At 44.5% G+C, this 14,508-nt stretch overlaps 1 protein-coding gene across 1 annotated transcript in view; it reads left to right on the top strand.

Moving 5' to 3' along the window:
• Nucleotides 1-7,983, top strand: part of LOC117042524 — a 30,046-nt gene extending 22,063 nt beyond the window's left edge. The window contains exons 8-11 of the mRNA XM_033142066.1: nucleotides 330-845; nucleotides 1,887-1,969; nucleotides 5,310-5,467; nucleotides 7,092-7,983. Coding sequence (XP_032997957.1) covers nucleotides 330-845; nucleotides 1,887-1,969; nucleotides 5,310-5,467; nucleotides 7,092-7,930 — 1,596 coding nt within the window. The 3' untranslated portion in view covers nucleotides 7,931-7,983. The remainder of the gene's footprint in view (nucleotides 1-329; nucleotides 846-1,886; nucleotides 1,970-5,309; nucleotides 5,468-7,091) is intronic.
• The last annotated feature ends 6,525 nt before the right edge of the window (nucleotides 7,984-14,508 follow it).

The raw sequence follows: 14,508 nt of genomic DNA, 5'->3' as shown, positions 1-14,508 counted from the left end.
ATACTTGACTTTTTATGTTTCCATGAGGTTCTGGGGGAGGAATGACAGCAAAAGAGGGCTGGGGATTTAAGAGGAACAGCAAGAAAAGGAGAGAATGAATACTTGATCGTGCTGAGTGACGAAGAGAGATGCTTCATCTTCTTCTCACCCACAACCAGATTGAAGGTTTTGGTTTGTGGCCTTGAGACAGAGCAGCCTCCTCTTCCGATCTCTAGCTTCTCTTGTGAGTTTTGCTTTTTCTCTTAGAATGAAACCCGATTGCTGGCTGGAGTCATCCACGTAAATCTTTCATTTCTGACAGTGCCATAACAAATGTTTTGGCTTTGCAGGACATGGTGGAACCTCCAATTCTGTCTGTCTTTGCCTGGAGACAGGCGTTGGCAGAAGAAGGCAGATTTCACCACTCAGCCTTCGTGGAGGCGTCTTTGGAACACAAATCAACAATGGGAGAAGAAGACTCAGCTGCTCGCAGAGCAGGAAGAGGCCCCCAAATCAGCGGGGAATTCTGGGAAAGAACACTGCCGAAAAACCTGGACGAGGAGGACACCTTCAGCTCGGACGTACAACGCCGGCGCTTCAGGCAGTTCCGCTACCAGGAGGCCGAGGGACCCCGAGAGGTTTGCAGCCGACTCCACGATTTCTGTTGTCGTTGGCTAAAGCCAGGGCAGTACACCAAGACTCAGATCCTGGACCTGGTGATCCTGGAGCAGTTCCTGGCTGTCCTCCCTCCAGAGATGGAGAACTGGGTCAGGGAATGTGGAGTGGAGACCAGTTCCCAGGCGGTGGCCCTGGCCGAAGGTTTCCTTCTGAGTCAGGCGGAGGAGAAGAAGCAGTTGGAGCAACAGGTGAGAGGGTTTCATCCTGGTAGTTCCAGGATGCTGAGAATCCTTAAAAACTCGACTGAGTCCCCAGCTTTTCCTAGAAATCATCCAATAGCCAGCACCCCTCAAGCTTTTGTTTCTGCCATTCCTTTTTGCAATCCTTCTCCCCGTTCTCTGTTTGAATACACTTTCCTCTTTCAGGTCAAAGTTCTTCTTGGACAAGCAGCCCCTGATTTCTTTGAGGCGGAGAGGATTCTGTCGGGCACCGGACAGAGGTCACTGGGTAAGGGAGAAGGAGGTGGACGTGCCTCTATTGATTATACGATACAGTCGTACCTTGGAAGTCGAACAGAATTCGTTCCAGAAGTCCGTCCAGCTTCCAAAATGTTTGGAAAACCAAAGTGTGGCTTCTGATTGGCTGCAGGAACCTCTTGACGTTCAGCTTCCAAAAATAGTTTGCAAACCAGAACAGCCACTTGTGGGTTTGTGACATATGGGAGCCCAAACGTTTGGGAACTAAGCTGTTGAACTTCCAAGGTATGGCTGTGAATCTGTGGGCTGCTTTCATCTTTTTAAAACAAAACAAAACAAAATCCTTCCAGTAGCACCTTAGAGACCAACTAAGTTTGTTCTTGGTATGAGCTTTCGTGTGCATGCACACTTCTTCAGATACCACGAAAGCTCATACCAAGAACAAACTTAGTTGGTCTCTAAGGTGCTACTGGAAGGATTTTTTTAAATTTTTTATTTTGTTTTGACTATGGCAGACCAACACGGCTACCTACCTGTAACTTCATCTTTTAAATTTCTTTTTCAATGAGGTAACACTCTTTTCTCCAGCCTCAAAAATGCCATAATCCCGGAAAGCTTGGTATGTTTGTGTCCAAGAGCCCAGATGGGGAGAGAGTTGTTTCCACACCACTGACCTGTAAAATGGGTATAAACATCCAGAAATACATGCAACAGCTAAATTTTTTTTTTGTAGCACCCACATGTAACTTAGATGCACGTTGTAACTGAGATGAGCACCTCCTATCGGCTTCCTTTCATCTTTGTCTCTGACAGGCAATGGAGCGATACCAGAAATTCTTACTCGGCCAACACTTCTGTGTGCTGGAGGAGAAGCCGCAGACACAGGACCAGAACCGGTATGGGGAAATATCGCTGGCGAGACAAGCAGGGGACGGCCTGGCTGCCTCTGTCCCACCCCCTCGCCTCCCTAAGCCTGGAGTTTCTTCTCTTTAACTGCATAGTTTAGTCAGTAGAGCATGAGACTCTTAGAATCATAGAATCATAGCGTTGGAAGAGACCACAAGGGCCATCCAGTCCAACCCCCGCCAAGCAGGAATCACCATCAAAGCATTCCTGACAGATGGCTGTCAAGCCTCCGCTTAAAGACCTCCAAAGAAGGAGACTCCACCACACTCCTTGGCAGCAAATTCCACTGTCCAACAGCTCTCACTGTCAGGAAGTTCTTCCTAATGTTTAGTTGAAATCTTCTTTCTTGTAGTTTGAATCCATTGCCCCGTGTCCGCTTCTCTGGAGCAGCAGAAAACAACCTTTCACCCTCCTCTAGATGACATCCTTTTATATATTTGAACATGGCTATCATATCACCCCTTAACCTTCTCTTCTCCAGGCTAAACATACCCAGCTCCCTAAGCCGTTCCTCATAAGGCATCATTTCCAGGCCTTTGACCATTTTGGTTGCCCTCTTCTGGACACGTTCCAGCTTGTCAGTCTCCTTCTTGAACTGTGGTGCCCAGAACTGGACACAGTATTCCAGGTGAGGTCTGACCAGAGCGGAATACAGTGGTACTATTACTTCCCTCTTAATCTCAGGGTCGTGGGTTCAACCCCCACGTTGGGCAAAAAAATCCCCGCGTTGAAGGGGGTTGGACTAGATGACCCCCCGGGTTCCCTTCCAATTCTACAATTCTATGAGTCTTTGCTTCTGTCAAAACCACAGGCGAGGAAGCAGTGGTTGCTGGTACCCCTTAGGACTGGTGGGTGGGGGTTGGAGGCAACCTTTATTTTTAAAAAACCCAGAAGTATTTCTCTGAGGGATAATAGGACAGGATATAGCAAAAGACTGGAAGAAACTATTTATGTATGCAAGCAAGCAAGCACAGCAGCCAAGATGCTTTTGTTGTGATATTATTACAAGCCTGAGCTGCAAAAGCCTCAGCAGCGAGGCTCACATGACTCTGTGTCTGTTTTCATCCTGTGAGAAAGCCACTAGTCCTTCCAGCTTTCTCACACACGTGATGTTTTTGTATTGTACTATTGCTCTTTTTACTTTCAGTTCTGGCTCGAGAGATGCAAGACGCTTTTAATACAAGCTCTGACTTACTGAGCTTGCAAGCAGAGACGTACTCTGCATTTTATCTGCAATAAAGTAGTTTTTAGCCTTAATGGCTTGTGTGTGTTGTTCTTCACGTTGGAGAGCAATCGCATATTATCAGTGTGCCCCACAACTTGCCCCCATGGGACGTATCATAACAGCTTTATGCGCAGAGATGGAAGGACGATACCGTCCCAACCAGGGAAGAGTGGCAGGGAAAATTAATGAATATGCAGAAATGGCAAAACTTACGGGGATAAGAAATCAAGAAGAAAGTGTTTTTATTACAGAATGGGGATGTTATGTAGATTTTTTTTAAAGAATCATTGTAAACAACTAAATACATTAGCAGGATTAATATAAAAACAAGCAGTTGAGGTGAAAGAAGATCTATCTATCTATCATCTATCTATCTATGTAGCTATCATCTAAAACAGGGGTCAGCAAACTTTTTCAGCTGTGGGCTGGTCCATTGTTCCTCAGACCTTGTGGGGGGGACGGACTATATTTTTTGGGGGGAAATGAACGAATTCCTATGCCCCACAAATAACCCAGAGATGTATTTTAAACAAAAGGACACATTCTACTCATGTAAAATCGTGCTGATTCCTGGACTGTTCGCGGGCCGGATTGAGAAGGCAATTGGGCCAGATCTGGCCCCCGGGCCTTAGTTTGTCTACCCATGATCTAAAACAGGCATGTCCAACAGGTAGATTGTGATCCACCGGTAGATCACTGGACGTCTGTGGTAGATCATTGGCTCCCCCCAAAGAAGCTGAACAACTGTGGCTCCCCTAAAAAAAAGCTCAACTCCACAACTTTGACCCGAACCCCCTCCCCCAAAAGGGGATAGATCACTGCCAGTTTTTAACTCTGTGAGTAGATTGCAGTCTCTTGGGAGTTGGCCACCCCTGATCTAAAAGATGCTATGGGGGAGGTACAGTTTAATTTAACGAATTCACTACGTAACCAGAGAAGGAGTGGAGGGAAGTCGAAATGAAAGATACAAATGTAAAGGAGACTATTGTTGTTAAATTAAACACTAAATATATGGGGTAGAAGTCAGGGAGCCCAACAGCAGGTGACAGCAAAGTCAATAACAGGCAGAGCCAACTATTTCCTCCTCCCTGCTACCGTATTTTTCGCTCCATAGGGCGCACCTCGTTTTTAGAGGAGGAAACAAGATAAAAAAATATTTTTTCTGGTTTTCCTCCTCTAAAAGCCCTGTTTTTTGAGGATCAGCTAAAAGTTTTGCAGCTTTTTTTCCAAAGGGAAAAGCCCTATTTTTTGGAGGATCAGCTAAAAGTTTTGCAGCTTTTTTTTTTTGCAAAGGGGTAAAAGCAAAGCTCCTTTTGCAAAGGGGGAAAAGCAAAGAGGAAAAGCCCTGTTTTTTATGGGGTTCAACTCGCATTTCTGCAGCTTCTAAAGGAAAGGGAGCCTTTTCTACACTTTCCAGACAGATAAGCTAATCAGCCAGTCACATGTCGCTGGGGAAACAAACAACCTCCCTCTGCAGCACATTCAACAATGAAGGCCTGGGCAAGGGGACGGGGCTGAAAGGGAGCCGGGACTCTTATCTCTCTCCCGATCTCTTGCTGATCAGCTGTTGAGCGGGGTCCTTTCAACACCCCCTTTTCTCTTTGTAAAATAAAAAGCATGATCCTCTTTTGGCCCCTGGGCAATTCAGCTCCAGGGACCACCATTCGCTCCATAAGACACACAGATATTTCCCCTTACTGTTTAGGAGGAAAAAAGTGCCTCTTATGGAGCGAAAAATACGGTAATTCCTATCAGGGGCAACATTGGGACTAAGGAGGAGGAGGTCGATTTGCTATTCCACCTCAGTTTTAACTATCACAGGCAGGAGAGACTGAGATTGTTGGGGGGGCAGCACCCCATTTTCAAAAATAGTCCAGTCTCCACTGCTAGGAAGGCTGCAAATGTCTCTCCCCACCCCATAGCTGTCAACTTTCCCCTTTTTTAAAGGGAAATTCCCTTATTCCGAATAGGATTCCTCGCAAGGAAAGGGAAAAATTGACAGCTATGACCCACCGCCCAGATTATGCAGGATAATATCCAGCTGCCTTTCCTGGATGAGCCTTTTGGATTCGGCTAGTAGATAATATTTTATGCGATCTATAAAGCAGCAAACGTTTCTCTCTCTTTTTTTCCCAGGGTCCAGTGTCATTTGAGGAGGTTGCTGTGTATTTCACGGAGGAGGAGTTGCCTCTGCTGGATCCTGACCAGAAAGCTCTACACAGGGAAGTTATGGAGGAGAATTACGGGATGGTGGCCTCTTTTGGTAAGGCCCCCTATTTCCTTGGCTGGTGGTAACATCTCTTTAGGGGCGAAAATAAGGAACGCATAATTTTCTTTTCCACACTCCAACCATATTTTGGGTGGTGCGGTTCTAACCATGTCTACTCAGAAGTAAGTCACATTTAATTCAGCGACGGCAAGCTTGTCTTTTTAAGGGAAGCATTTAAAAACAGCCGCGGCTGTACCACATGTGGTGGACTTGGTAAAAAGATCAAGGAATTTTGGAATATAATATATGAAGAGCTTAAGAAACTATTAGGAATATCTTTTCTTTAAAAAAACCAGAGGCCTTCCTTTTAAGTATTGTCGGGAACGACATCCCAGAGAGGTTAAAAGATATTTTCTTATATGGAACGGCTGCTGCTCGAATGTTGATAGCATCAAATTGGAAAGGGGAGACCGCTCCAAAAGTAGAAGATTGGCAAAATAAATTTCAGGAGTATGTAGAGATGGCCCAGCTAACTAGCAGTCTGAAACAATAGACAGGCATTTGTGAAAAAATGGGAGAGATATAGAAAGTACCTGCAAGGCATTAACAATGGTATAAAGTCTGTGGCGGCCTTTGAATGATCCTGGAGAAAAAACACTGAGTGTTAGAAAATGAAGCTGTGTTTGGGATTGTAGAAGGTTTTGGATATAAATAAAGGATAAAAGAAAAATGTTAAGTACTTTCACAAGCAGAAAAGGAACGCACATCAGGAAAGATAGGAAGTCTATTTGTTAGTGATTTAAGTATTGAATTTAGGTTTGGGTTATGTATATAACCTAGGTTTATGTATACAACTTAGGTTCATAAATTTAGAATCATAGAATCATAGAGTTGGAAGAGACCACAAGGGCCATCCAGTCCAACCCCCTGCCAAGCAGGAAACACCATCAAAGCATTCATGACAGATGGCTATTTATTTATTCATTTATTTATTCTTCTTCTCTCATTATATTGTTTATATATTGTTTATAGTATTAGTACGATATTGTTGTTGTAGAAATATGGAATTAAACTGCTTCATACAAATTATATATGAGGGATCTCTGGCTCCCTTTCCTTAGCATCGCTAAAACAGACTCCTGTCCTGCCCCCTTGCCCCGCCCTCCATTGTTGTTTGAACTCGGGAAGGGAAGACGGAGCTTTCTCTGTGCTACTGTCTTCATCCATAGCAATCTTTTTGTGAGTGACTTTACCCCTTTGTCCCTTGCCTTTAACCCCCCCAAAAGTTTTTTAACCCCTAAAAAGGGGGCTTCTCCCCTACCCAGAAAGCTCTAAAAACATTGAGTTGAACCCCTAAAAATGGGGCTTTCCTCCCTAAAAAAGCTCAACAACTTTGAGCTGGAACCCCCCCCCAAATGGGGGTAGATCACTGCCAGTTTTTAAATCTGAAAGTAGATCGCAGTCTGTTGAGAGTTGGCCATCCCTGATCTAGACCATCATCCTGCAATATATGCCAGTTGTCAGTAAATGCCAGTCAACAGAGGCTGTTACATGTGTGAAAATTTGCCTTCCGTATATTGCAATGACCTTTAGTGCAAAGTGTCATTCTATTTGCTTGGTGAATGGAGGCTCAATTTCTTCCCCTGAATTCTTATCCCTTTCCCTGTCTTTGTTACAGCAGGCGGCGAATGGGAAACTCAACATGATCGTGACCGACTCCCAAAGGTGTCATCGGAAAGAGACAGATGCAAAAAGAGCAAAACGCACACCGGACAGCTGCCGTATAAATGCTTGGAGTGCGGAAAGAGCTTCAGGCTGAGTGCAAGTCTCACAAACCATCAGAGAAGCCACAATGGGGAGAAACCATATAAATGTTTGGAATGCGGAAAGAGCTTCAGTCTGAACAGAGACCTTGCTTATCATCAGATAATTCACACGGGGGAGAAGCCGTTCCAATGCATGGAGTGCGGAAAGAGCTTTACTCGAAGCACAAACCTCCGCGGTCATCAGAGAATCCACACAGGCGAGAAACCCTACCAGTGCTTAGTGTGTGAAAAGAGCTTCAGCCAGAAGAAATATCTCACGTCTCATCATCGAATTCACACGGGGGAGAAACCCTATAAATGTTTGGACTGTGGAAAGTGCTTCATTCTGAACAAAGACCTCACTTGCCATCAAAGAATCCACACAGGGGAGAAGCCGTATCAGTGCTTGGAATGCGGGAAGAACTTTCGCTTGAACAAAGACCTTGCTTGTCATCAGAGAATTCACACCGGGGAGAAACCATACCAGTGCCTGGAATGTGGAAAGAGCTTCAATAGGAGCACAAACTTCCGCTGTCATCAGAGAATCCACACTGGGGAGAAACCGTACCAGTGCTTGGAGTGTGGAAAGAGCTTCAGTCGGAAGATACATCTCACTTGTCACACACAAAAATCGCACTCGGGGGAAATCGTAGAAGTGCTTGGAGATGAGCTGTTCCAGGATTCCTTTGAAATCCTTACCGTGGACATATGAAAAGGAATTCGAGAGAGATAAATTTCGCTCTAAAGTAAAACTTGAGTAAAGGTAAAGGTACACCTGACCGTTAGGTCCAGTCACATACGACTCTGGGGTTGCGGCGCTCATCTCACTCTATAGGCCAAGGGAGCCGGCGTTTGTCCGCAGACAGCTTCCAGGTCATGTGGCCAGCATGACTAAGCCGCTTCTGGCGAACCAGAGCAGCGCACGGAAACGCTGTTTATCTTCCCGTCAGAGCGGTACCTATTTATCTACTTGCACTTTGACGTGCTTTCGAACTACTAGGTGGGCAGGAGCTGGGACCAAACAATGGGAGCTCACCCCATCGCGGGGATTCGAACCGCCGACATTCCAATTGGCAAGCCCTAGCCTCAGTGGTTTAGACCACAGCACCACCCATGTCCCAAACTTGAGTATAATACAATTAAACCTTGGATCCTGAATGCCTCCGTTTTGGAACGTTTCGGCTCCCAAACGACGAAAACCCGGAAGTAAATGCTCCAGTTTTGGAACGTTTTTTGGAAGGTGAATGCCTAACGCAGGAAGCTCCTACAACCAATCGGAAGCTGCACCTTGGTTGTCAGAACATTTTGAAGCCAAATGGGCTTCTGGAACGGATTGCGTTCAACAACCAAGGTTTGACTGTAGCTGTTTTAAATAATGTTGTCTTATTAAAGTTCTCAAGCAATCTTTGATTTCAGTTAGTTGGTGACACAACACAGTGGTCCAGAAGCAAGCTTGCAATTTTTGCTGACATATCAAAGAGAATTAAATCGATAGCAATAGCTGAATTGGTGGGTAAATTTTAAGAGGATTTATTTTCCCTAGGAAGCTACTTTATCCCAAGTTAGAGCATTGGTCCATCTAGCTCAATATTGTCTTCATGGACTGGGAGTGACTGTCCTGGGTTTCAGGCAGGGAGTGTCTTCCAGAGATGTCCTTCTGCGTGAGACCTGTCTTCACTCTCCTCATTGGAAATACACATATTTATAATGGGCCAAACATCTCTCTGTATGTTAATCTCAAAGAGTTGCATTCAACTAAGTCCTAAATTAATGAACCCAATCATATCCACTAACTCCAGTGGGTCTACTCTTGAGCAGGACTAACGTTGCACAACACCCAAAGTAAGTGTTTGCAGTGTTTTGTATTGCTGGTACCTCGCACTGCAGAAGTCATGATATTATCCGCTTTTGTTGAAAATGATGGAAACGCCATTCGTACATGGTGGAAAAATAAAACGCCTCTTCCCGTGGGAACGTTATAGCTCAGATGAACACAAATGCTGGCTGTTCCGTATCTGCAATACAGTCGTACCTTGGTTTTCAAACAGCTTAGTTCTCGAATGTTTTGGCTCCTGAACGCCATAAACCCGGAAGTGAGTGTTCCGGTTTGCGAACAATTTTTGAAAGCCGGACGTCCGATGGGCCTTCCGATTGGCTGCAGGAGTTTCCTGCAGCCAATCAGAAGCTGCATTTTGGTTTTCAAACATTTTGGAAGTTGAACAGACTTCCGGAACGGATATGCGTTCGACTTCCAAGGTACGGCTGTATATATTTTACTTGGTTCTCTAGTTGGTGGGGACAGATTATTGCCAGCACGTAACTCTGGTGTTTAAAAGTTTGCGCTGATTGTCCGCTGGGAAAAAGTTAAAGGTTCTTGTATTGAGAACCTGGGTATAGTATATTCTTAGGACTGCCTGATTCCTTATATCCCTGCCCGATCAAGGAGGCCTTCAAAGCAGTCGTTGTTATGATCCCTCATGATGTTGTGGCTCTTCTCCATCCGGATCTCTGTCAAGATCACATACCCTCCAACATTTCTCCAATGAAAATAGGGGTGTCCTTAATTCCCCGCCACTCAGGGCTGCTTCCAAGATATATAAAAACATAAAACCTTTTTTTAAAAAAAAAAACTTCCCTACACAGGGCTTCCTTCAGATGTCTTCTAAAGGTTGTATAATTACTTATCTCCTTGGCTCGGGGGGTCGCATAACTCCATACCCTCCAACACTTCTCTGATGAAAATAGGGATTTCCTAAAGAAAAGCGGGACATTCCAGGGTCAAATCGGAAACTGGGGCGGCTTCTGTAAATCTGGGACTGTCCCTGGAAAATAGGGTCTGAGATCAGGTTTGTTGAGCTTCCTGTACTTGGAGATGGCTTTAAAAAGCTAGTGTTTTAAGTAAGCTGTTCTGATTTTATGGTTAGTTTTAGTTTACTTGTATCAACTACACTGCACACCACTTAGCGACTATGATGTTATGCGGTATGTAAGTGGCTGAAATAAATTGGCGATAAGAAGGGACCCTTTGGAATGAGCAGTAAATCTTTTACTTAAACACACAGTGGGAATAGTTCTAGCTGCCAAATGGAGGCTCCCCTGCGTTCCTCCACAAAAGGAATGGATTTATGGAAGTTTTGGGTGTAGCCTCAGCTGTAATGCTAACAGGGTCCGCTCATTTATGCGGAGGCAGGCAAAAGAAAGAAATCTCTCAGCAACGTGGAAAGCCGTTATTGTATCACACCGCAATGTAATATCAAAATGATCTGACTGTGCATTGGATTAATTAATGAGTTACCTTGCATATGTAAAGTATAAATGCAAATTAAATTGGTAACTCCCATTGATGAAACACATCAGTGAAGAATATTATCTGTTACGTGTATATATTGTGCATTTTGTGACATGTGTTTTGTATATTTATAATAAAACTCTCTCCCCCCCCCCCCAAGTCCTTGCAAAATGGAACAAAACGATGCCGCCGCTTAACTCCTTTTTTCACATTGGAGAATCCATTTGCTGTAGGAGTGAAGAAGTCGAGAGTATTCGCAAGAGGTTTCTCTGCCAATAGCCAGTTTTGCGAAAAGTTTTATTTGGCTTTACAAATTCATTCACACAAAACTCTTAGAATTGTGATCATGGTATCTCCCCTGCCAGGTAACCCTGAAAGTAGCGAAATACTGTGTAGCAGCCATAAAGCTCAGAGAACAAGCGGTGTTATCGCTATGAACAGAACCCTAAATGGCATTTTTTAGGCAATATTTTAAATGCCCCGATTCTAATCTATATATTTTAAATGCTGCTGTATACGTGTATATACGTGTATGGTATTTGTTGTGCAAATTTTAAATGTATTACTTTTGTATTGTTGATTTAGTGAGCTGGTCTGTGACCGTAAAAATAAATTCATTCATTCTTAGAATTGTTAAAATTAAAACAAGATTCTTCTGAATCTTAGGACTTCCCCCCACCCCTCCGTGGATTCTTAGAATACCTTGGTCCACTCACTGCATATTATAAATTCATCCAAATAACAATCTTCCATTAAATCCAAAATCTTTGCAACGTTGTAAGAGTTATTTCAAGCCTGCCAAAGAGTTTGAGTGTTCACAGTGTTCTTTTAGATACAATCTAAATTTGTCCCATAGAATCATAGAGTTGGAAGAGACCACAAGGGACATCCAGTCCAGCGTTGGGAAAGTTCCTTCCTTGCAAGGGAGAAAAGCCTTGCAGGAAAAGGGCCTTGACCTGCCTCCTCTCCTTATCTCAAATTCCCTTCCTCTCCTGGAAACCAGTTATGGTTCATGTTAACCCTTGCAAACCCAAGCATCGGGATTCCCCCAATCCATCCCCTTCCTCTGTGGATTTCTTCCAAGACAGGAGCCAAGTGCGAAACATGCACCCTTTGAAGCAAACCTCTTGTTTATCTTGGTACGCTGAGAGCAGAGAGTCGGCCTGACCTGGCTATTGGCAGAGAATGGCAAGATTGACGGGGAAAATCAGGATAAAAACTTCAATAGAGAATGGGTCAAAGGCCTGGAAACGATGCCTTATGAGGAACGGCTGAGGGAGCTGGGTATGTTTAGCCTGGAGAAGAGAATCCTAGAGTTGGAAGAGACCCCAAGGGCCATCCAGTCCAACCCCCTGCCAAGCAGGAAACACCATCAAAGCATTCCTGACAGATGGCTGTCAAGCCTCCGCTTAAAGACCTCCAAAGAAGGAGACTCCACCACACTCCTTGGCAGCAAATTCCACTGCTGAACAGCTCTTACTGTCAGGAAGAAGGTTAAGGGGTGATATGATAGCCATGTTCAAATATATAAAAGGATGGGCAACCAGAGGAGGGCAACCAAAATGGTCAAAGCCTGGAAACGATGCCTTATGAGGAACGGCTTAGGGAGCTGGGTATGTTTAGCCTGGAGAAGAGAAGGTTAAGGGGTGATATGATAGCTATGTTCAAATATATCAAAGGATGGCATATAGAGGAGGGTGAAAGGTTGTTCTCTGCTGCTCCAGAGAAGCGGAAGCGGGGCAATGGATTCAAACTACAAGAAAGAAGATTCCACCTAAACATTAGGAAGAACTTCCTGACAGTGAGAGCTGTTCGGCAGTGGAATTTGCTGCCAAGGAGTGTGGTGGAGTCTCCTTCTTTGGAGGTCTTTAAGCGGAGGCTTGACAGCCATCTGTCAGGAATGCTTTGATGGTGTTTCCTGCTTGGCAGGGGGTTGGACTGGATGGCCCTTGGGGTCTCTTCCAACTCTAGGATTCTATGATTATTCCGAGGAGTGCCGCCACCAGTCTTCTCCAGGTATAAACTCCTCCATTTCCCCAGGTTCTTCCGTGGGTGCAGCCTCACCGGGGGGGCTTGCCACCACTCCTCCTCATCTGGCTCAACCCTGACACCCCATTAGCTAAAGTGGTGCTTCAGGTTAAGAACAGTTTCAGGTTAAGAACGGACCTCCGGAACAAATTAAGTTCTTAATCCGAGGTGCCACTGTATTTGCACTTGACGTGCTTTTGAACTGCTAGGTAGGCAGGAGCTGGGACCAAACAACGGGATCTCACCCCGTCGCGGGGATTTGAACCACCGACCTTCTGCTCTGTGATTTAGACTACAGCGCCACCCGCTCCCATCTTCCTTAGTACGGTCCTGCAAAACCACTATTCTGAATGGTGCTTTCTCAAGAGGAGGGGGCCCTCAGAATGAGTTTCTGGAATCAAGGTGACCTGAAGAAGAAGAGTTTGGATTTGATATCCCGTTTTTCACTACCCAAAGGAGTCTCAAAGTGGCTAACATTCTCCTTTCCCTTCCTCCCCCACAACAAACACTCTGTGAGGTGAGTGGGGCTGAGAGACTTCAGTGAAGTGTGACTAGGCCAAGGTCACCCAGCAGCTGCATGTGGAGGAGCGGGGAAGCGAACCCGGTTCCCCAGATTACACCACACTGGCTCTCTGAAACTGTTTGGGAACCACTGGATTAGACAGTTGTGACCAACTGTGCTCTACTTATTTTTTATTTTTTTTTAAAGACGAACCCTTTTATTTGGCAAAAAAAGTGGATGTACATATCAAGGAGGGAGGGAAAACATTGCCGTTACAAAAGAAATTACTCCATCACATTAGTCTCCAGAACACATTTGAAGAAGAAGAGAGATGGGGGCTCCTGAGAAAATCCAGTTGGTGTGTGGCCCACTCCCAAATGGAAACATAAATAAAGTGAATCCTGGGCCAGTCATTCTCTCTCAGCCTATATCCTCCCTTACACAGTTGTAACTATGAATTGGGTCGGGGAAAATGGCACCCCATCCACCCCAGCATTTTGAGGGAAGGGCGAGATATGTATAAGAGAGGAAAGTGAAATAGGCTGGAACCATAAGACATCTTTGCTGAGCCATATTGTACAGTGGGATTTTACCTCAGAGTAAGCGTGCTGTGAAAGCAGGATTGGGGGGTCCTTAAGGACTGCCTGTATAAAAACTACCCTGCCGTTGCTTGGTGTTATTTTCAATTAGATTATATCTGCTTTTTAAAGAAATAAATTGCCGAGGGAAATCTGGGAAAGGGCAGGCAAAGGAAAACAGACTCCGGTTTCCATTCAATTTTCAGAGTAGGGTTGCCAGGTGTCCACTATTTGAGTGGACAGTCCACTTTTTTCACATTATGTTCTATTTCCCCCCCCCACACAAAATAGTGGACATTCAATTTTTATTATTTAATACTAAATTACTACAAAAAATAAAATATACATTCACATTTGTTTATCAATTTTGGCTATCATAGCCGTGACTTCCCTCAGACCTTCCACATGGCATTCAGATTTGTATCTTAAGGACATTTTTTTATTCAAAAGCTTTATGATGAAATGGTATTTTAATACGTGTTCAAATGTTTGCAAGAAAATATATAATTTAATTTAATTTAAACCCACCCACCCCGCTTGTCCACTATTTTTTTGGAAGCAGACCTGGCAACCCTATTTCAGAGACTGTGACTAGAAGCTGGTCTGGGCCTTTGCAGAACTATCAGAGGCGCTCTTGTCCAATAAAAAGTTTGACTTAAAAAAAAAAAAACCAACCCAAAGAGGAACACCAGAAAAGCCTACGAGAGCAGACCTTTAGGAAATGAGGGCGATATACCCCTTTTCAGACAGTCAAAAGGAGGGGAATGTATCTCGTCCTCCAAAATTGACAGCTTTGAATTCAGTGAGCTCAGCGACATAAAACACTTATTTTTAAATCTGATTTGCCCATTTCCCCTCTTTCACTACAGCAGGGATGGGACCCTAGATTGTGA

The sequence above is a fragment of the Lacerta agilis genome, chromosome 2, assembly GCF_009819535.1.
Source record: "Lacerta agilis isolate rLacAgi1 chromosome 2, rLacAgi1.pri, whole genome shotgun sequence".
In the NCBI taxonomy this organism is placed as follows: Eukaryota; Metazoa; Chordata; class Lepidosauria; order Squamata; family Lacertidae; genus Lacerta; species Lacerta agilis.
The sequence above is the reverse complement of the archived record's forward strand: the minus strand, read 5'-3'. Positions and strand labels throughout refer to the sequence as shown.